The following is a 21,166-nucleotide window of genomic DNA, read 5'->3' as shown; positions in this document are numbered from 1 at the left end:
GGCTCCTCGGCCAATCCTGCAGGCCCTTACTACGATCCCGCGTAATCTTACGTGCTCACACTTACATTGTCCTGATGATGATCTTGACTGACTAAGATCGAAACGCCGTCGACCATAATGTCAAAGTTCCCTTAAACATTGTCTAAACCAATTGGGTTCTTTTTTACCTGTTTTTCAATGCGATTAAATGTTTTTATTGTCACTGAGCACTTCACTTCACGCACCCTCACTTTTGTATATGTGAGCACTGTATATACAATATACACTGTCGGAAAAGCAAAAATGGTAGGAATGGAAGCAACTCCATTTTATGATGTTAATAAAATGTGATGTCTTCCTCTATTTTCCTGTGTCCTTGTATACGTTCCGTAATTGGATCTAATTCAGTCTCCGTTATCATTAAATACTATTGAATTTTTTCTCAAATTACTAACTGTAGCTCCGCTACTCGAGGATTTTTGACCTCACTAGACCATTGTCTTTTTGAACTATCTTCTACCCCAGGTCACATTCGTGAGGGGTTCCCTTGTTTTTTATACATAGGCTCGCTTGAGGGGCCAGGACACACAGGAAGCTTGCGGGGACATAGGGTCCCCCATAGCAGCATGGGGTAGGGTGACCACGGCAAGCGACACGCCCAGTGCTCCGCCAGAGCCATACTCTAGGCCCTCACCCGGTCCGGCATCCATGACCACAAGGGCCACAGGTCTGGCAAGCTTTATACCACTAACAGTCAAAGAGAGGATATAGAGGAAGGAATTTATAGACATTTTTACACTGTTGGAGATACAATTAGAAGGGCTAGACCTGACAGTCTGTGACAAGAATGATGAAGATAGAAGGGAAAGGGGAAAGGAAAGAAAGAAACTTTGATAATTGGCTAGACGCATTTAGGATAATGGTGTGCATAATCGTAGAAAAATTCCCACGCTGCACAGCCGACATATGGATCTACGAAGCCAACATACATAATGCGGAAAGGCAATTCCCTGGGGATGCTTGGCTAGAATATGATAAAGGTTTCCTTTTAAAAATGCACACACCCAGAGATGGAGTGGAACGAAGAGGATGTGTCTGGGTTCATACACAAAATGATGGTAGCTAAAGAGACCAAGGCATGGGCAGGGAAGAACAAGCAGCCCTTTCGAGGTTCCTTCCACAAGGGGAAGGGTAGGACATTCCAAAAAGCCAAAACGTTCAGCACATGGAAAGCCCCCCAGGCTGGTGGAGCAGCAGCATTATGCTGGAAATTCGAGTCCCAACGAATTCACCTGGGGGGATTCATGCAAGTTTCAGCACATGTGCTCTGCATGTGGCAGAGGACACCCAGCAGCAGGGTGCAGACGCAAAAAGGAACACAGGGGGGACAAGAAAGAGAAGAAGAAAAAGCAGTAAGGCAACCAGAGGAAGCGAGGTGGGCCCACAGGGAATTCACAGTTGCAGGCTAGCCAGAGCCCCCATCAACACTCGCCAACTGCGCAAGCTAGCCAATAAGTGCCACAACAAGACAGATGAGGCAATACTAGTGAGGCTTTGGGGAAGGTTTTGTTATCCCTTTTGTGGGCCACCTCCCCCCAGGCGGTGCAAACAATCTCAAATCAGCGCTCCAACTCCTAGGGGTAGTCACTAAGAAATTGGAGAAAGAGAGAGCCTTGGGCAGAATAGAGGGCCCCCTACCGCCTCACATGCAAAAGGGGCTGGTGATCTCGCCATTAGGGGTTGTCCCCAAAAAAGAACCAGGCCATTTCCACCTCATTTACCACCTCTCCTTCCCTCAAGGGACATCAGTAAACGATGGGATCAGCGCAGAAGCCTGTTTTGTGGGCTACGCTACAGTGGACGACGCCATCGACCTGATTAGAGCTGCGGGCCATGGGGCCCTCATGGCGAAGGCTGACATAGAATCCACCTTCCGCTTACTCCCGGTCCACCCTACAAGTTTCCACCTCCTGGGGTTTCAGTGGGATGGGGAGCGGTACTTTAATAAAGCTATGCCCATGGGGTGCTCAGTATCCTGCGCTTACTTTGAAAGCTTCAGCACATTCCTGGAATGGGCCCTACACGTCAGGCACCCCCTGGGTGGGAAACTCCATTACCTGGATGATTTGCTATTCACAGGCCCTTCCGCATCGGTCGAGTGCGGAAGCACCCTGGCGGCATTACAAGCGCTAGCGTTAGAACTAGGGATCCCACTAGCGGCTGAAAAAACAGTGGGTCCAAATCACATTTTTGGCGATGGAGCTAGACTCAGTGGCAGGGACGTCCTGGCTCCCCTACGAAAAGGTGAAGGAGTTCAGGGAGGACATTAGGGGTCTCTGTTGCCGCGAGAAAGCAACGCTCGGAGGGCTCCAGAGACTAATGTGCAAACTCATTTTCGCTTCCAAGGTAATCTCTGCGGGCAAGGTGTTCGCCAGGCGGTTAAAGCAACTAACAGCAGGACTTTCCCTCACGCACCACCACGTTAGGCTGGGGGCGGGAGTCAAGCGGGACCTTTTAATGTGGGAGACATTCCTGGCAGAGTTCAACGGTGTACTCCAATGGAGAGAAGGCTGGGTCACAAGCAGACAGTTAGCACTGTTTACGGACGCATCAGGCAGCACAGGCTTTGGGGCAATCCTGGACAGCAAATGGTGCGCGGGGCAATGGCCCTGCAATTGGCGCAGGCAAGGCATCACCACCAATATTACAATTCTCGAGCTATTTCCCATTGTAGTAGCCCTAACAATGTGGCAACAGCCATTGTGTAACATGAAGCTGACACTGTGGTTAGACAACTATGGGGTGGTACAAGCGATTAATAGAGGATCAGCCAGGTGCCCTGACACACTGAGACTAATGCGCCGACTGGTTAAATTACAGTTGGACGGAAAAATAGACCTGAGAGCACGACATGTACCAGGGGTGGAAAACAAGATAGCAGATGCCCTGTCAAGAGCACAGATGGAAAGATTCAGGGAACTGGCACCAGGGGCAGAGATAACCCATGATCCCATTCCCGGCACGATTGTGGGACCTGGCGGGCTAGATCTGTCGGATTTGGTGACCCAAGCCTTCGCCCCCGAAGCAGCTAGGTGCTATAAGAAATACCCTGGACCAGCGATGCAGATAGGGGGTATCCAGACACTGGGGGATGTGGGCGCCACAAGCAGGGCAGTCGAGATGTTCGTGCAGTGGACATGTGACTGCAAGAACTCCAGGTCGTGGGCGCAAGCCCACCTGTCCGCCGTGGCGCATTACACAAAATTCAAGACAGGGCAGGACCCCGTGGCTTCTCATTACATCGAGGCAGCAATGAAGGGTTGGAAGCACGCAGAAGGCGCAAAGAAAGACACCAGGCGTCCAATAGACTTCACAAAGCTGGGCGTACTGCTGGGAAAACTGGGTGACATAACAAAGGATACCTTTGAACTCCTCCTTTTTAAGGCTGAATTCTCCACCGCATTCTTTGGGGCATTCCGCCTCAGCGAGTTAGTGGCGCCCTTAAGGACTGGGTCAGCCGAGTACTGCTTACAGGCAAGCGATGTGATGCCCAGAACAACTGAGCTAGAGACTCTACTGAGGCGGTAAAAGGCAGACCAGGCCGGCAAAGGGGTGGTAGTGCGGCTGCAATGCATCTAAGACCAGACCTTCTGCAGGGTGTGCTGCCTGCTGGCAGTTATGGCAGTGCGACCAGCTGGCGAAGGACCACTGTTCAAACACAGGGACGGCACCCATTTGAGCAAATTCCAGTTCACAGCAGTCATGCGCCTGGCCCTCAGCAAAGCGGGACTACCACTAGTGAGTTTTGGGTCACACTCATTAAGAATCGAGGCAGCAACAACAGCAGTACAACACGGGATGACCGAGACTGAGATACAGGCAGTAGGTAGATGGCAGTCACAGGCATACCAGGCCTACGTGAGACCGCAGTTACTGTAGAACCACCTTGACGGCTGCGGGAGGGCAGGGGTGCCTCTCCAATTGGCAAGTGGCGGATTGACAATTGTGATCATTGCCTCAGCAGGAAGGAGACCGCGCCTGGTGTGGGTGGTGGGCCATTCCTTCGTAACCAGAATGCAGTCCTGGTGGCGGCGAGGGGGCCACAGACGGGAAGGAAGACCGGTGGACACATGCATCCGGTGGCTGGGCCAACCAGGAATGAGATGGGACCAGCTGCCGGCGACCCTCTCGTACCTGCAGGCGGACGCAGCATGGCATCCTGACATTTTGATTATCCATTTGGGGGTAACGATCTGGCCAAACAGGAGAGGAAAGCACTCCTTCACGACATACAGAGAGACCTCTCGGAAGCAGCCAGGTCTTTCAGGATTACCGCCATCATCTGGTCAGAGCTGATCAGCAGAAGGGAGTGGTGCGGGGCTAAATCACAAAAAGCAGTTGAGAATTTGAGAAAAAAGCTGAACCGCGGCGTGAGCAAATCCTGCAGAACCAATGGTTTTGAAAGTATCAGGCACGGGCTCATCCACATGGGCCGCCCAGAACTCTATGGGTAGGATGGCGTGCACCTGTCAGAGGAAGGCATGCGAGTATTCTGGGACAACCTGTGGGGCACCATAGCTCTAGCAGGTTGCAGATAAAAAGACAAGATGAGCGAGGGGGAGCCGCAGGAAGACGTAAGCCTCCCTGACGGCGTGGTGAAGAGTTACGGGTACAATGGTTGGTACGGAGGCACACCGAAGGGTGGTGTGTAGAAATTGGACTGCTCACTTTGGGATGCCTCACGGCTGGGTGAGTTGGCCTAAGGGCAGTGGGTAGGACCACTCACTTTGGGATGCCTCACGGCTGGGTGAGTTGGCCTACCAAAAGGGGGTAGCAAACGGAGACGGCGCATGCAGCCCAGCCCCAGCCAGATGGCAGAGCACAAAAGAGTCTAACAAGGTAGCGAGTTGTGGCCTAACTCCGGAACAGAACCTAACCCCCGAGCAAAGAGAGCGCAAATCCACCCGAACAAAGAGACAACCCAGAAAGGGACAAGAAACAAGACAAGCCTGCAAATGAGCTACCAACGAACTGTCAGTCCAATTTGCTAATTGGTGATGTACATATAATTTATGGCAGATACGATGTATGACAAACAAGGCATATGATTTATGATGCAAATATGACAGTTCACCAATAATAATTTATGGCCAGGGTCATGCAAATGATGACAAAGTATATGCATGTATTCCTAATAAAACTGCGGCTAACAAATGACCACTACAAACACAAACGCATGTTGACTTGTTCATTCTAAGGAATACAGAGGTGGGAATGTGGCATGTACTCTGGAGTGGGCACAGTGCTGGGGTTATGGCAACACCACACTCAGCTCTGCCACCCACACTGAGCACAGCCTAACCCCACAAACTCGGATTGCAGCGTTATCACGTCCAATCATCCAACGTGCCATCAGTGTACGCCTTTGTATTTCTCTGATCGTTCCTACTCGAATGTATGTTTCTCATTCAATTAACAGAAACACAGCTACCCATCTATCCACACACAACCGAAAACAGACTGACCTGCGCGAACTTACTGGGATGCCTACACTTCAACACACGGATGCACACAATTATACACAGACAGGGACGCGCACACTTACATGTATGCACAAGACGATACTCATAAGCACACAGAATCTCTCCCACCCTCACATACACAAACACATTCATGCATACACACAGACACAGGCGTGCACACTTTAACATATACACACGCCCACTCTCACAGGCACACAGAATATCTCCCACCCTCATACACAAACACACACGCAGACAGACGTGGACGTGCACACTTTCATGTATACACACACCCACATTCATAGGCGCACAGAATCTCTCACCCTCACATTCACACGCATACATACGTGCAATCGCCGATGTACCTAGCATGCCACAAAGATAAGGAGTTTAGTTGATGATGTCAAGTAGACTCGGTGTAGATAATAAAAGATTCAAAAGAGCAGCAGAGTGAATAGATTGGCGTGTCTTCAGATCATTCAATATAAATTAAATACTGTTATGTACCAATGGAAAATGAGTGGCCCTGTGAATTGTGCACTATTGTACAGGATGTGCTGATTTCTATAGAGGCCGAGCTCGGCTATTTATTCTTTGATCTACGTTTGTCGTAATACAAGTGGGTGTTCGACGCCTAGAATCTGGGTTCTCTCAGTCTGTTGACTGCCAATTCAGAAATAAATACAGTGCTTAATTTGCTGCCTCTTTTTAGAGCAAAGTGTGTAAGCTTGGTCATAGTGTAATTAGTGCAGCAAGTGCAAAGGCACTCGACCAGAATTAAGACTGTCTTACTTACCTGCGGACCAGGGGACATTTGGCATGCTTGCTCACTGACCTCTTGCTATGCTACATAATTCCTCACTTTAGTGGTGATTATATTTGAGTCAAATTATTTTGCACCATTTTAAACACTGTGCATTTATTAATCACGGTTTAAGTAATCAAAGACTGCACTAGGTTTAAAGCAATCGACGATGTGTAATTATCTACGCACGTGTGTTGTCAGTCTACCAGCGCTAAGGTCCCGAGGTGCCAGCGAGGCGCGTGCCTTCGAAGCTCCTGTGGAATTCGGTGTGAATGTCAGATGCTGGTCAGAGCTTCATCGGAGAATCCCTTTACCTTTTAATTGCTTTTATCTACACAACCCCGTTTACTTCCTACCGGCCTCAGGGACACTGAAGTAAAACACCAGCAGCGCACAACGGGCTCTCAACTAATGTGCCGATGTTTCCTGCAGAAAAAACTCAATTTCTCTTGTACGGTCCGGTATTCTGGTTGTAACAAGAGAGAGCTGAAAATGCATACACCATGCTGGCAGCAGGGCTCTTGCGATGCACGCTCCTATAAGACGAGAGTGGTATTTCATTCGAATTCAAGGACATTTGTAGAGCGCACGGCTGCCTACAATGTATGGTGTTACATGAAAGTCCAGAAGAGAAGGTGTGTAAGTGCGTAAGTGTGTGTGTGGAACTGGACAATAGCTGAAAGTCTTTCAAAGGCGAAACCGATTGCATTGCAAATGCTTGTTTTAATTAGTGTTTTCCTAACGCTTTTTCCTCCAGTGATCCCCCTCATTAGTGTTTAATGACATTTTACATTGATGAAGTTTATAAAATCCCTTTTAGGAGGTAGAACAATTCTTTGTATGCATTTACCTCAAGTGTTTCATAAATGTAACACAAATTATCAACTTATTTTTGGGACTCAGCCTACACCTTTTTTTTATACTAATAGGTATGTTTTTGCATTGCTGTTCTAAAAATGTATATTGCTCTATATCGAAATAACATTATACTGAATTTTCAAAACACAGAATACATTTCCCCTCTATGTAGTGGAGTATCTCTTAGAATGTAAATTATGCAAAATTAGGAAGAACGAAAATGTCATCTTACGCCAGCAGTATAGCTCTCAATGTGTTTATTACAGGCTAAAACAAAGAAAGTGATTTTCAATTAAATTGTTCAAATGATTTCTGCATAAAATGTTGATTTATTTGTTTACAGATCGGAAAGCTGTGATTTCACAAGGCATGCTTAAATGCATTGGATCCTCACTTTTTCTCAAGACTAAGTGGGGTGTTGGATACCGCCTGAGGTATTTAAAAAAAATCTTTCTCCATTGACTGAACAAACTCATTTTTATAGTAACGTATTTTGCTTAAATGACAAATGTCCATGTCACCCTGATCTCACACACACACACACACACATATATATATATATATTAGTGCAGCTGCAAGATGTATTGCTTACATCAAACATGAAGTGAGCTTTTTGTTAGCCTTCTGTGATTACTGTTTCTATTTGGTTGAACCTCCCCAGTCGTTGGCATAAAATAACAGCAACTACATATGTAGACACCTCAGAGGACTATGTCCCTCTTACTGTGATATTATTGGGTTTTTGGCGTATGATTCTACCAACTGTGAATTGTATGCATTGATATGCATGAGGGACTATTTTATAGCTAAAAAAAACAGTTACCCATCACACCTGTCACATTCAATTCTCGTTCTGATACTTGCATTGTACACGGGAAGCTATTTTTAACAGCATTGCTTCCTTATTACTTTTTTTTATCAGATTGCGTTTGCTTGTGTTGTCACATTAAAACTAGTCCTATCGGCTTTGCCAATGCTTGTTGTAGAAGTTACATCAAAACAACAAATTATTCTTTGCAAAGTGGTTTGGGTCTTTGCCTCTCTGCACAGGACAGCAGAATTCATTCCTAGAATGACTTTGCTGTGGAAATTGCTGCAGAGTGATAGTGGCTTCGGGATTAATAGCCATCTGCTGCTCTGAGCCGTAGTTCCTTCTACAACAAAGTGCATCGCCGCCTTGCTTTATTACAGGAGTGTCAGAAAGCAGGACGAAGAATTGGATTACCTTAGCAAATCGAGCCACTCAGTGTTCTGCCCAGTCTTGCTAAACAATGGGCAGTGTATCCAGGATGCAACACCCATATGGCTGAAAGGGCTTCAGACCACCCCACCGTGTTCTCTTCCAATCGAGTACCTTAGTTGCTTCCAGCACAGATCCAGTTCTGTGGTTGATGTGCGCCGGAGAAGTGACCTCAGTGACAGTCTCTTACAGAGTATATGGCAGGCCATGTATAGGCTGCAGTGCATAAAAGAATATTGAAACTGTGATCCTAAGTGCAAATAGGGCAGGGAGTTTGGGGGCGAGAACGAGACATGGCTATAAAGAACAAAATATTTGTCAATTATTTTGTTGGCCTTTCACCTTTAAGCTAATATATTTAAAATATAACTTACACATTTTAAAAGAAAAAAATGCAAGTTAAAGTAATTGGTGGGAATGCATTCACCTATGGTATGAAAGCACAGTTGGTCAATGCAATCACTGCAGATGTCTGTGTGTGTAACCAGAGAGCAACAGAACTGAATCTTGGTTGGTACACTGGGGAATAGGGACATGTATTTATAGTGCTACTAGGCCCCAGTCTGTTACTGAATGCACTGTGAATATACATTTCAGACTGATGACACACAGTATAAGGTAGGTTGACGGACCTTAAATTTAAAATGTTTCAATTGACGCTGCCGCCGGTGGCTCTTTAGATGAAATTCTTATTCCTGTGGCCCAATGGAGTAGGGCTAAACGGAGGAAAGATATAACACCATCCGCCCAGTTTAGGGTGGATGGGGCAATGTCTTTTTTTCTTTTCATTACAACCAAGAAAAACTTGGTGGTGTGGGATAGAAAAAAAATAATGCCCCCCACTCCTTGCAAGAAAGCTCTTACAGTTTGAGGGGGTCATTAGTTTTTATTGTTTTTCAGAAACAAACTCCCGCTTTGGGAGTTTGTTTATGAAAAACACAAACTTTTGAAAAAGTGATGGATTCCCATAGGAACTGCTGCGGCAGCGGTTCCTTTCAGTGTGTAGAGATGGCCTGTGGTCAGCTCTAATTTTGACAGACGGTAGTCCATGAATGTGAAGGATGTAATGTCTTGTGCCTCCCTGACGGACAGAGTACCGATCGTCAAACTGTAAATCGGGGTCTTAGTGTTTAAAATATAATAAGTGTGCTAAAAATATATATTGCTAGACATGTACAATCAGAATATACCTAGTGCAAACCCTTTTCCATAAGTTACCATTAGATGGGCGCACTCCTGGACTCAGCTTCTAACACCCTTACTTTACATCTCAAAAAGAATACGTCTTTGTCACCATTAAGCCTCTAATTACTCTTATAAATTAAAGCCATATGCTGACTCCCAAGCAGCTTTTAGATTGATTAAATAACTGTACACATTTACATTTCTTTCCGGTAGGAGGCAATCTGGCAAGGATGTGTTTCTTCTTTCCCTGTCTGCCTCTCCCTTAAATTCACTGAGCAGGAGAGCCTCTCTCTTTTCTTTCAGCTAGAGGCACCTGACGGTCAGCATTATCCATTCAGGAACGTTTTTGTTGTTAGAAAAAGTATGGGAACTTTTAGTGTAAAAAGTAATTTACAGATTGAGGCGCCTTTGTTTTGTCATTCGTTCAAGTGCTTTCTGGTGTCGTACTTTCTCTGTTAATCAGCCCACTTGTAAGTTGGCTGTAAAACACATGGGCCCAGATTGGGACTTGCATGGAGTGGAATTTCTGTGTGGACTTCCATTCTGCACAATTATAAGAGGTCTGGTGTTGCTACACCTGCATTTACTCGATGTGGGAAAACAAACCAGATCGTACTAACCAGAAAATACTGCAGCTTAAATCGCTGTGGGAAAATGATCCATTGTAGCCTCGACCTGTGGAGAAGTGTGGCTCAATGATTAGAGCGGCAGACCCTGATGCAGATGTCTAGCCCGGGACCAGGGTTCAATTCCCCGCCTCGGCGGGTCTTGGGCTCAAAAATTCCACGGACCTGATAATTCTCGCCTCGGTGCCTATTCCAATCATGGAGTCCCACTCTGCAACTCTGGGCAATAGCTTGTTTAATCTCCACAACGGCCCCCACAACGCTAAGGATGCCTGGCCTCCACCTTGGGGGTGCCCAGGAGTGGACACCTCACAGGGAAAGCCAGGATGGGTTCCACAGCGGTATTCGTACAAGCGCCTTGAGACCCTTGCGGGTGAGTAGTGCGCTATACAAGTATCAATTTACATTTACCCCTTCAATTTACCCCTACCACTGCCCAAACCTCAGGCACGGCACAGGGGGAGCATTAGATTTTACTCCTGCCAGCCAAAATTCTCCACTCCTGCATTCGCCCTTCTTTCCACCCACACTGAACAGCAGCCCCCTGAACACTTTTACCACCTGCTTAGAGCAGTTGGTAAATTTGTGCATTAATTCCCAAAGAAAAGGGAATACCATGTGGCGTACCAAGTGGTAAATATAGGTCTACACAGCAATTCCCCATTCGTTTGGGGTTAACTAATAAATACACATTACTATTGGGTTTTTACCTTACTGGTTATTACTGTTGTGTACTTTGCCATCCGCCAGTAATGTGCAACATGTTATCGGGCTATGGTTGGGTACTTAATTTGCCTGTACAGACCCAGTTATCATACCCCAGTGCATCTACAAATACGAAGCAGGGGTACTTAACCACACTTTAATAAAAGACAGAAAATAACTTAAACAAAAGGAAGGAAAGATAGATTCCATCAGAAAGTAATGATGACCTCTATTAGACATAGGCAGTGCGATTATATTGTGTTGTCATTTGTATAGCACTTTTATATACGATGAGAGACCCAAAGGGCAGCCATAGCCGAAATGCTCTTTTATTTTAATATTCTTAATACTTTTAACCCATTCATAACATCAGACACTGCTTAAAAAGAACTTAAACACTTGTACATTCTCTAAAAAGGTATTAGCCAAGAATTTTAATAATTGGCCCACCCCTCAAAAGCCTGTCCGCTTTCCTGATCCCAGGTAATTGTTTTCATAAGCAAAGAGTATTATGGGTGCCACAGGCCCTGTTGTACTGTGAAGTTCATATCTTTTTTTCCTTTCTCAGAGGCTGTTTTTGAGTTGATTGGATGCTGTCTTTTACCACATAACTGCCTGAATCAGTGTGTTGGCACCTCTCAAGGGTAGCTCTCTTCATCTCTGTGTGCTTTCTTGGCCCCACATTATATGTGGTTCCAGCAGTATATAGACTGATCGCTCCATAGATGGCAGGTATGGTTTGTGCAGCGCTCCTATCCTCACAGTTCTCTCCTACACCCATGAGTAAACACACCTAGAAGCTTGTTCATTGCACAGTTTGTTTCCATATCCACAAAGCAAAGTACTTCATACATAGGCCAGACTTCACTCACACACTTCTGTTCTTCAATTAGAATCTAATGATTTAGCAACCTATCCCTCGCTTAGTTTTGCTTCAAGTTGATGCTGTGCCATAGCGATGAAACTTATCAAAGCATAACTCTGTTTGTGACGTATGGCATAAAAAAAACTTCCCATGTAGGCCGCACAACAGACTTGCGTTGTTTCATACGTGCTACTTCACAGAGTAGCGTGCTACCCTGCCTGCAAATGCACTTTGGTGCTTCATTAGGAGTGTGCATCACTGTATAAATACAACTACAATACAATACCAACATACTGAAACCGTTCAGCACTGTGACTACATGACAATAGCAATATATAGCAAGGCAGAGCTCTATTGACATCCCTACCTTCTATAAACGTACAGACTTTACTTAAACCCTGTTTCAAAGTTGTGTTTTAAAGTCTGATTTATTCAGAAATGGATGTTTGCACACGGATCGAAATTCAGAATTGGGCACAAACTACCCCACCCTGCAATGTTTTCCTGGCAAATTTGTTATGTTACGTCACAATGCTTTGTAAGACACGCATTACCTAGAGGATTTCTTGGTGCCTAAGATGGGAAAGCTGCCCTGACTGGGTTCTGTTAGAATAGTCAGGTTTTCAGTTTTTCATGAAATTCTAAGATGGGTTTGGCAACTCTAATGTGTACTTGGAGGTAATTCCAGGCTTTATAAGCTGGGTAAAAAAGGGCGTGGCCCTGACTCTGGCTCTTCAGAAGTAGGGGGATGTGGGCAAGTAGGATGTTGGCAGAGGGTTGGTGTTGTGTTGGGGTGTGGAAGTTGTTGCGGCTGTTCAGGTATGCAGGTCTTGCTTGTGTATTGCTCAGTAGGTGTGTGTGTGTGGACAGGGTCAGATTGGGAACACAATTAGGCCCGGGCACTGAAAGAAAAATTGACCCACTTTTGTGGATAATGACCTTTCATGAAACATTGCTTAGTATCGGGAGCAATTTTGGGAGTAATCTGTGATAAATTACGCTTTCTAAACTCATGGGGTCAATAGCATTGTCCATAGATGCTCCACTAAACACACCATTATTCCACTGCAGCTCGTCCACAGGTCACCTCACCTTATCTTCAGGCCTATACATTTCCCTACTTTAGGTGCCAGAATTTGTTTGTCACCTATTGGTCCCTTCGTCCCTGATCATCTTGTAAGATATCAGGCCATGAGCCAGAGAACCATCTGCATCCTTTGTGTCTGGAGGCTTCTGTTCACCCTCAAGGAACCAGGGAGCTTCCTCTTTTGGTTGTCACTCAAGAGCCTCTCCATAAGCGATGTTCTTGGGGATTACGTACAACTTCGTAATTGATGTCTTTTGTATTGTAGGTAGAGACTTGAATTGAATATGGAAAAGTGGCAAGAATTCTCTCCAAATGTCTTTCTTTCTCTCTGTCTCGTTACTCCTTTCTTACTTGCTATGTGCATCTCTCTCATTGTCCCTATCACTTTTTGCCCCTCTCTCATGTTCTTCCTTTTTCTCTCATACTATACCTCTTTTCCTCTCCTTGGTGTCTCGCATGCTACCTATGTGCTTCACTCAGTCTCTCATAGTTACCCTCTCTTTTCCTATCTTTCTCTCTGTCTACAAATCCCCCTCTCTCTCCCACTCCTGACTCCCCGTGGGCTGTTTCTTCAGTTATTTGTATATCTCTCAGGCCCTTATTCCTCCAGTCATTTTGTATCTTTTCTCAAAGTTTTATTTCATTTCTCTGTCTTGCAAATCTTTCCTTTTTTTCCTGTTTTGCTCTCTCCTGACAGCCCCTTAAACATCCCTCTGCCCTTGAATTTCTTTGTACTATACTCAATGTTATATTCTTATGTGTCCCCTTTATTGCTTTGCTGCAGATAGTAACAGAACGTCATCATGTGCCTGAAGGCAGCATTTAAACCAAAAGAGAATCCACAAGTGGAATTTCCTTTACCGATGCTTGATGTCTAGGTCCTGTTTCCGGGCCTCGCTCCGTGGGGAGCCTATCATCGTCGGCGGGGACTTCGCGTTCCAGGCAACGTCGACTCTCGACGTCGAGGAGAACTTCTGATGGGGAGTCTGGGGCTACTTTATGTGGCCAGCTTGTAAGCGAGGGACGTTGGTTTTTTCGCCTAGTTCGGAGTATTCGCGTACCTACTCATCATCTAGGTCGCCTCCTGCTCCGACTCCACTGGTGGTACCATCGGGGATACCTCAGAATTCTCGCCGGCTCCTCTCCCACCCACCTCCTCAGCCTCAGGGGCCCATGGCTCCGCAGCCTACGACCCCCGTGAAACCTCGATGACCAAGAACAAGGTCTCGTTGAGATATCGGTCGCATGGGCTCCACTGTCTTCCATAAGATCCAGTCGTCACTGTTACGGAAGGTCTCGGTTCCGGCATGCCTGGGATACATCTTCCGCAAGTACGGGGAGGTTCTCTCCTACTCTCACGAATTTCCCCCATAGAGGGTTTTTCACTGGTTGGCAGTGTTTCCACCTACGAGGAGGTCTGGCTTCAAAGCTCCCTGTACAGTCGACATCAGTGATGTTTGAAACTCTACGGAAGAGACAAAAAATTTCGCCCACTGTTTCTGTTGATGCCGGATTTGGACACCTTCCAGGTTATGGGAGTACTATTGCCCCCTGGAGTCGGATGCCTTCCTCCGGGTGGACCTCACTCCTGACTTTTTCATAGGGGTGGCGGCACAAGAACAGCATGTTACGGCTCTGACTTCCCCGGTGCCACTGGATAAGGAGAGCAGTAAGAGAGATTCGGCGGTTAGGAAGACTTGCAAGTGGGAGTTCCTTCAACAATTTTGTGGATCTCCTGCCCCGAGACAGGAGGAAAGACTTACAGGAGATGGTAAGTGAGGGCCTGTTGGTCTAGAATCGAATCGTCGGCACGGCAGCGGATAATTCGCTCCTGGCGGCCCCCGGGTATTGCCATAGTATTACTCTGCGGCGGCATGCTTGGATTCGTCTGACACCTCTGACGCCTGCGGCACAGCAGTGTATTTCCAATCTCCCGTTCTCTGGTGCAACTCTTTGGCTCCCATGCGGATGACGAGGTAGCCCGCATGAGGACTGAAGTGGAGACTTTGAAGGCTGTAGGTTTGGAGAAACCTAGAGCAGCTTAAGACCTTCCGCCCTTTCCAGCGGCGTTATTCCTCCCGGATTTTTCAGCGGTCTCTGGCCTCTATTCCGAACAGAGGAGGATCCAACCAGCAGCCTGGACAAGGGACCAAGGCCCCTGCTGGTTCCAAGCCCTGAAGGGTTTCCTTCCCCTCGTCCGTTATCCACTCCGGTGGAAGGGGACTGTGTCTGAGAACATTTGGCTGAGTGGCAGAAAATAATTCAGGACATTGGGTGCTGAATATTGTGCACAGTGGATACTCGATACGTTTTACAGGTTCTCCTCCATCAATCCCTCCAACTCGATTACATTACATACGCGAGTTGTAGAGGGAGGCCAACACCCTCTTACAGGAAAGGGCGTTGGAACCAGTTCCTATGGGGCAGGATGAAACAGGACTGTATTCACTGTTCCTTCTCGTGTGCAAGACAGACATGAACGAGTTTGGACCCATTCTCGACTTGCGACAAGCCGACACAGGGGTTCGAAAGTCAAAAACTGGTTGTTGTCTCTGCATCAGATTTACCCTCGACTTCATCAGGGAGACTGGCTATACGCAATAGATCTGCAGGACGCAGATTTTCACGTACCCCTAGTGGGGACAATGTCGCATGTTCCTGCGTTTCACAGTGGACAACAACCATTATCAGTACTTCGTGCTGCCTTTCGGCTGAAGTCAACACCTCGGACATTTTTCAAACACAAGACCGTAGTGGCTGCGCATCTGAGAAGGATTAGAGTGTTCGTCTACCCGTATCTGGACGACTGGTTGATCAAGGCAGCTACTTTCAGGAAGCACACCTGCATTTTAATCGGACTTCCAATCTCTTACTTCGTTTGGGACTCCACAGCAACCTCACAAAGTCTGTCTCGGCTCCTGTACCCTGTCTACAACACCTTGATGCCACTATTCGACACACACACTGCAAATGTGTGTCCTTCGGAGGAGAGATGCTCATCGATCCTTCGGAAGGCTCAAGCTCTCAGGATCATGCCCTCCCCCACGGTGGGGACGGTCTCGTCTCTCCTGAGCTTTATGGTTTTATGCATATTCCTCTCTCCAGATGCACGCCTCCATAGGGGACGCCTGCAGGAATGTCTGGAGGATCAGTGGACCAGATGCTGGGGGTTTGAGAAGACAGGATTCAGCTGTCACGGGAAGCTCTACGGCTCATCCGCTGGTGGTGTTCGCCTCAAAATCTCCTCCGGGGGATTTCCTTCCAGCACATAGATGCCCACGCATACCATAGTGATGGTTGCTTTTCTACATGGCTAGGGTGCGCATTCTGGCCATCTTCAGACACAGGGTACATGGTTCCCGAAAGAGTCCGGGTACTACATCGTCTTCCTGGATCTTCGAGCAGTCGATGTGTTGCTGGAAGCCTTCCAGCCGTCATTTCACACCTGCTTCATGCTTTTCCAGATGGTCCATACAACTACAATGTTCTGCCCCAAAAAGCTGGGGCATCCAGATCTCGAGTGTTGTCTCTGGCATCCCAGACAATCTTGTTTTGGCTGTTAGCCAGGAACCTGACCAGCATGGCAACTCACCTTCTCAGGTTCAGAATGCTCAGGCAGACGCTCTCTGCAGACTCATTCATGTGCACCACACATGGGTCTTGCCCGACTGAATGGGGCAAGACATATTCGAAAGATGGGATACTACGGAAGTCGGTCGGTTCTCTATCGCAGTAAACAGCAGAGGCCGCGACTTGCCTTCAAGTTCTGCCACCCAGGGACTCTGGGGACGGCTCTATGGGACGGTTGGTCAGGCGTTTTCTTTTCCTGTATGCTTTACTGCCAATTTTCCTGATTCTGACGGTGCTGTTCAAGCTCTCTCTCTCTGGCGGGCCTAGATGAGCCTCGTTGCTCCGGAGCTGCCCCGTCAGTGGTGGTTCACAGACCCATTCCACCGGTCTGTTCTGCCACTTTCTCTGTCTTTCGTGCTGACCGGACCTAAAGAAGTTCGGCAGGCAGATGGTGCACTCCAGCCTCTTGTCGTTGCATTTAGCGGCATGGCTCCTGAATTAGTATAGTGCGGATGTTTGAATCTTCGTCAGGACTTCTGGAGGTATATATATATATATCAAACTTCCATCCTATGCGCATAATAGTCGAGATTTTCCTTCTAGTGTGTTTTTATGGACTTGGTTCTTACTTCCTGTACGGAAGATGTCCTCCTTCCTTCCTTACTTCCTGCTCTTGGCTCACTCTGGTCTTCGATACCATTCCATCGATGTTCATCTGGCAGCTTTGACTGCTTATAGGGAATGTCCTTCACAAATTTGTTTTCTTTTAAAAATCCCAGTCATTGTAGATTTTCTTGAGGGATGGACGTAAGTATTTCCTTCCATTCGGCGTTCTTCGCCTCTCTGGGAGTTGCGTGTAGTCCTATCACGACTGATGAAGGAACCATTTGAACCCTTCCATAGGGTTTTTCTTCAGCATCTGCCCTAGAAGATGGCTTTCCTTGTGGCCATAACATCTGCCCATAGGGCCAGCGTTCTTCAAGTTTATGTTGTAAAGAACCTTATACGGCATTTTGTTCCTCTACGGTAGTTATGAGGACGCAACAGGTATAGCTATCTCCGAACAATCTATTTCTGGGTGGATTGTTTTCCTGCTTTCAGCTGTGTTATCAGAATGCTAACAAGCCTTTGATTAGTAAGCCTAAAGCTCACTTTAGCAGAGGTAAAGCAGCTGCTGCGGCTTTACTTCGTGACGTACCTATTTCGGAATTCTGTAAGGCTCCATTTGGAAGTCAGTCCATACATTTACTGAGCACTACAGCCTAGACACTGATGCTAGGGCGGATGCTCAGGTTGGGCAGGCTTCGCTGAGCAATTTATTTGCACAATAGTGGGTGTGTTGTTTCTTCCACCGCTGGGGTTGTATTTTGGGGATGGGCTTGCCATTCTATTCACATGATTATGACTAAACACAGAGATCCCCTACTACAGAAGGAGTAGTTTCTTACCTGTAACTCCAGTTCTGTAGTAGGGGTATCTGTTATAGTCATAAGCAACCCGCCCTCCTCCCCGGTGGATGAAACAGTGATACCTTGAATGCAACAGGCCTTACTTTATACGCCTTCAAAAAGGACTGAAAGTAACTGGCCTTTGGCTGTGCATCATGGGATACCGAGGGTCTCTGGAAGGATTCTTAAAGGCACTGTATCCATTTACAGACATATAATGGCAGCCTATGGGGCTTGTCTGCCCCAACCATTAATCTCTATCATGAAAAAGGGATTTTTGTGAAGGGGAGTTTCTCTATGTGTGAAACTTAGTAAAATAGTTACATTTAACTGTTACCTGGCTATCCTTTTCTATTCAGGATGAAGTAATGGCCAGAGTAGCCTAGTGTTTTCAGGCTCCATTATTGTCTTTTCTTATCTCTTAAGTGTCTATGCGGGACTGCAGAAGAAGACAACTTAAGAGACAATATCTATTGTAGTGCTCCGGGGTCCACGCACATAGGTGGAACTATTCACATGATTATGACTATCACAAATATACCCCTACTACAGAACTGGAGTTACAGGTAAGAAACTACTCCATACTGCAAATGAGCAGTAACCAACCTTCCTTTTCTGCCATAGACCAGGAAATGTTTGACACCCTCCTCTGCTTTCCTCTCCTCTCCGTCATTTCCTTCGCTATTCACTTTTTTTGTAGTTTTATAAAGCACATACTCTACTCAAAGGCATTGAAGTGCTTTACATGGACACATTCATTTTTTTAGGCACTGGTATGTTTAGTGATATTCCCAGAATCACAGGATGTTTTGCTCACGCCAAGACTCAAACCTGGTTCTCAAGTTCCAAAGTCGGCATCTCTGGCCATTACTCCACATCCTCTGCCCCTTTCATGCCCCCCTCTTCTCCACTTTCACTTTCCAGATTGAATTCTATCTTTAACAATTTCTGCCCATTTCTCCACTGCCTTTCATCACTGCTTCTACATAATCTCTTCCCCCTCACTCCCCCATTTGTCTGCATATATAGCACACATATCCCCTCTCCTCTACCTTTCCTTTCTTCCTTACTTTATTTCCTCTTCCCATATTTTTGTCGTTCTTCTCCACTCTGTTTCTCACTTTTCCTTTTGCCTCTCTCCACTTTGCTGTCCTCGCTCATTTCATTTTGTTACTGCCCTGCCATGTCAATTCTCCTGTCCCTTTGACATTTTGGCCCCGAATTAACATTTTTCACAGTAATGTTATTTACATATATATATATATTTTTACAAGGGAGTCTGGTCTTGGTATTTTGGTGCGGCCACGAGCACCATTGAGCGCCCACCCCAGAAGCTGTTCGGCGGACCAGTAGCAAAACTTTTGGGAATCTAAAAACGTTTTGGAAACGCCGAACCACCACTGTATCCCGCAAACCAGCACTGTTGTTTTACAAAGGGAATCTACTTACTGAAGTGGGATCCTTGAGCCAAATGTGGGATGCAAGCGGTGGGGTGAGGGTCCCGGAGAGCTGTTCGCCACCCGCAAGGAGATCTAGGCGGGGCGTGGAGAAGGAGCAGAGACCGGCCACTGGGGAAGCACTGACGCTGATGTTTCTGCTCCACACGGACTCGGAGCTCCGAGTTCGGGACACTCCCCTCGCTAATCTGTCATCATGTCCCAACCAATTGTAGCGGGGCAGGGTGCTTTAAATGTGGGTTTGGAGAGTACTGACTAGTTTGGTGGCATCTGAGGAAGTCAGTTTCATGACGAAACGCGTCATGCCGTATGCCAAATTAAATGAACATTTTTCTTGGTGACCCGTGTGTGCTCGAACTTCTTTTTACAAGGGAGTCTGGTCTTGGTATTTTGGTGCGGCCACGAGCACCATTGAGCGCCCACCCCAGAAGCTGTTCGGCGGACCAGTGGCAAAACTTTTGGGAATCTAAAAACTTTTTGGAAACGCCGAACCACCACTATATCCCGCAAACCAGCACTGTTGTTTTACAAAGGGAATCTACTTACTGAAGTGGGATCCTTGAGCCAAATGTGGGATGCAAGCGGTGGGATTGAGGGTCCCGGAGAGCTGTTCGCCACCCGCAAGGAGATCTAGGCGGGGCGTGGAGAAGGAGCAGAGACCGCCCACTGGGGAAGCACTGACGCTGATGTTTCTGCTCCACACGGACTCGGAGCTCCGAGTTCGGGACACTCCCCTCGCTAATCTGTCATCATGTCCCAACCAATTGTAGCGGGGCAGGGTGCTTTAAATGTGGGTTTGGAGAGTACTGACTAGTTTGGCGGCATCTAAGGAAGTCAGTTTCATGACGAAACGTGTCATGCCGTATGCCAAATTAAATGAACATTTTTCTTGGTGACCCGTGTGTGCTCGAACTTCTTTTTACAAGGGAGTCTGGTCTTGATATATTTATATATATATATATATATATATTTTGTGTTGTCAAAAGCATTTTTCTTTTTGCTCATTTTGGTTTCTTGCATTATTTTTTTATTTTCATTCAGTGGTGAACGGGAGTCTCCTTCCAGAGAACAAGGTGGCAGAAGACTGCTGCTGGAAACAAAAGTAGAGCCTTTTAGATGGCCTTCACACTTAATCTTTCTCCCTGCACAGACCCCTTTCACTCCACCCCGGGAACATTAATGCTAGCTGTGATGTTCAAAAAGAGCCCATCCACTCCCAGTGCCCTCACTGTCAGGGTGAAAGACTCGGGTCCAGAGGAGACCCACTACATGCTGTGCCTGTTCAGTTTTGCTCATTGTCCTACTGCACAAGGCAATGAGACAGCCATTATCTGTAGTTAGTTATAGCGACCTCCGATCTTACCTTTAAGATCAAACTCCAGCGGCCCAGGACATAGTGATTTTATCTATGGCTGAGAAAACCAGCTCACCTTTTCCCCAGGCCCCTCTGGCAATGCCCTATCGCCCGTCCTGCCAATCCGATGCTGTGTGTGGAGTTTGAAGAGGGTGCATTTGCGGAACCAGTGAATGTCTTTGAAGTGATTAGATGTGTGTGTGCATAGGGGAGTTTGAGAGTGAGTCTGGCTGCTGTGTTCTGAATGAACTGGAGTTTCTTGGTGATTTGCAAAGTGTTTCCAACATAGAGTGTGTTTCTATATTCCAGTCTGCTGATGATCAGTGCTCGGGTGACGGATCTTTAGGTATTTAATGGCAGCATTCTAGAAACCTTTTTCAGGAGTATGAGCCCGTAGAAGCAGGCAGTGGTGTCCATGTTCGAGGTTTGTTTGTCGTTCCTGAGTCCTAGGTTTCTTGCTGAATT

General features: G+C 46.8%; 1 protein-coding gene across 1 annotated transcript in view; it reads left to right on the top strand.

Annotated features, from left to right (window-relative positions):
- LOC146810320 (cholesterol transporter ABCA5-like) overlaps window positions 1-21,166 on the top strand; it is a 1,540,893-nt gene that overhangs the window by 703,393 nt on the left and 816,334 nt on the right. Inside the window, exon 16 of the mRNA XM_085617316.1 lies at window positions 7,508-7,598. Within this exon, the coding sequence (XP_085473442.1) occupies window positions 7,508-7,598 (91 nt within the window). The remainder of the gene's footprint in view (window positions 1-7,507; window positions 7,599-21,166) is intronic.

This window comes from Triturus cristatus, chromosome 7, assembly GCF_964204655.1.
Source record: "Triturus cristatus chromosome 7, aTriCri1.1, whole genome shotgun sequence".
NCBI classification, from domain to species: domain Eukaryota; kingdom Metazoa; phylum Chordata; class Amphibia; order Caudata; family Salamandridae; genus Triturus; species Triturus cristatus.
The sequence above is the reverse complement of the archived record's forward strand: the minus strand, read 5'-3'. Positions and strand labels throughout refer to the sequence as shown.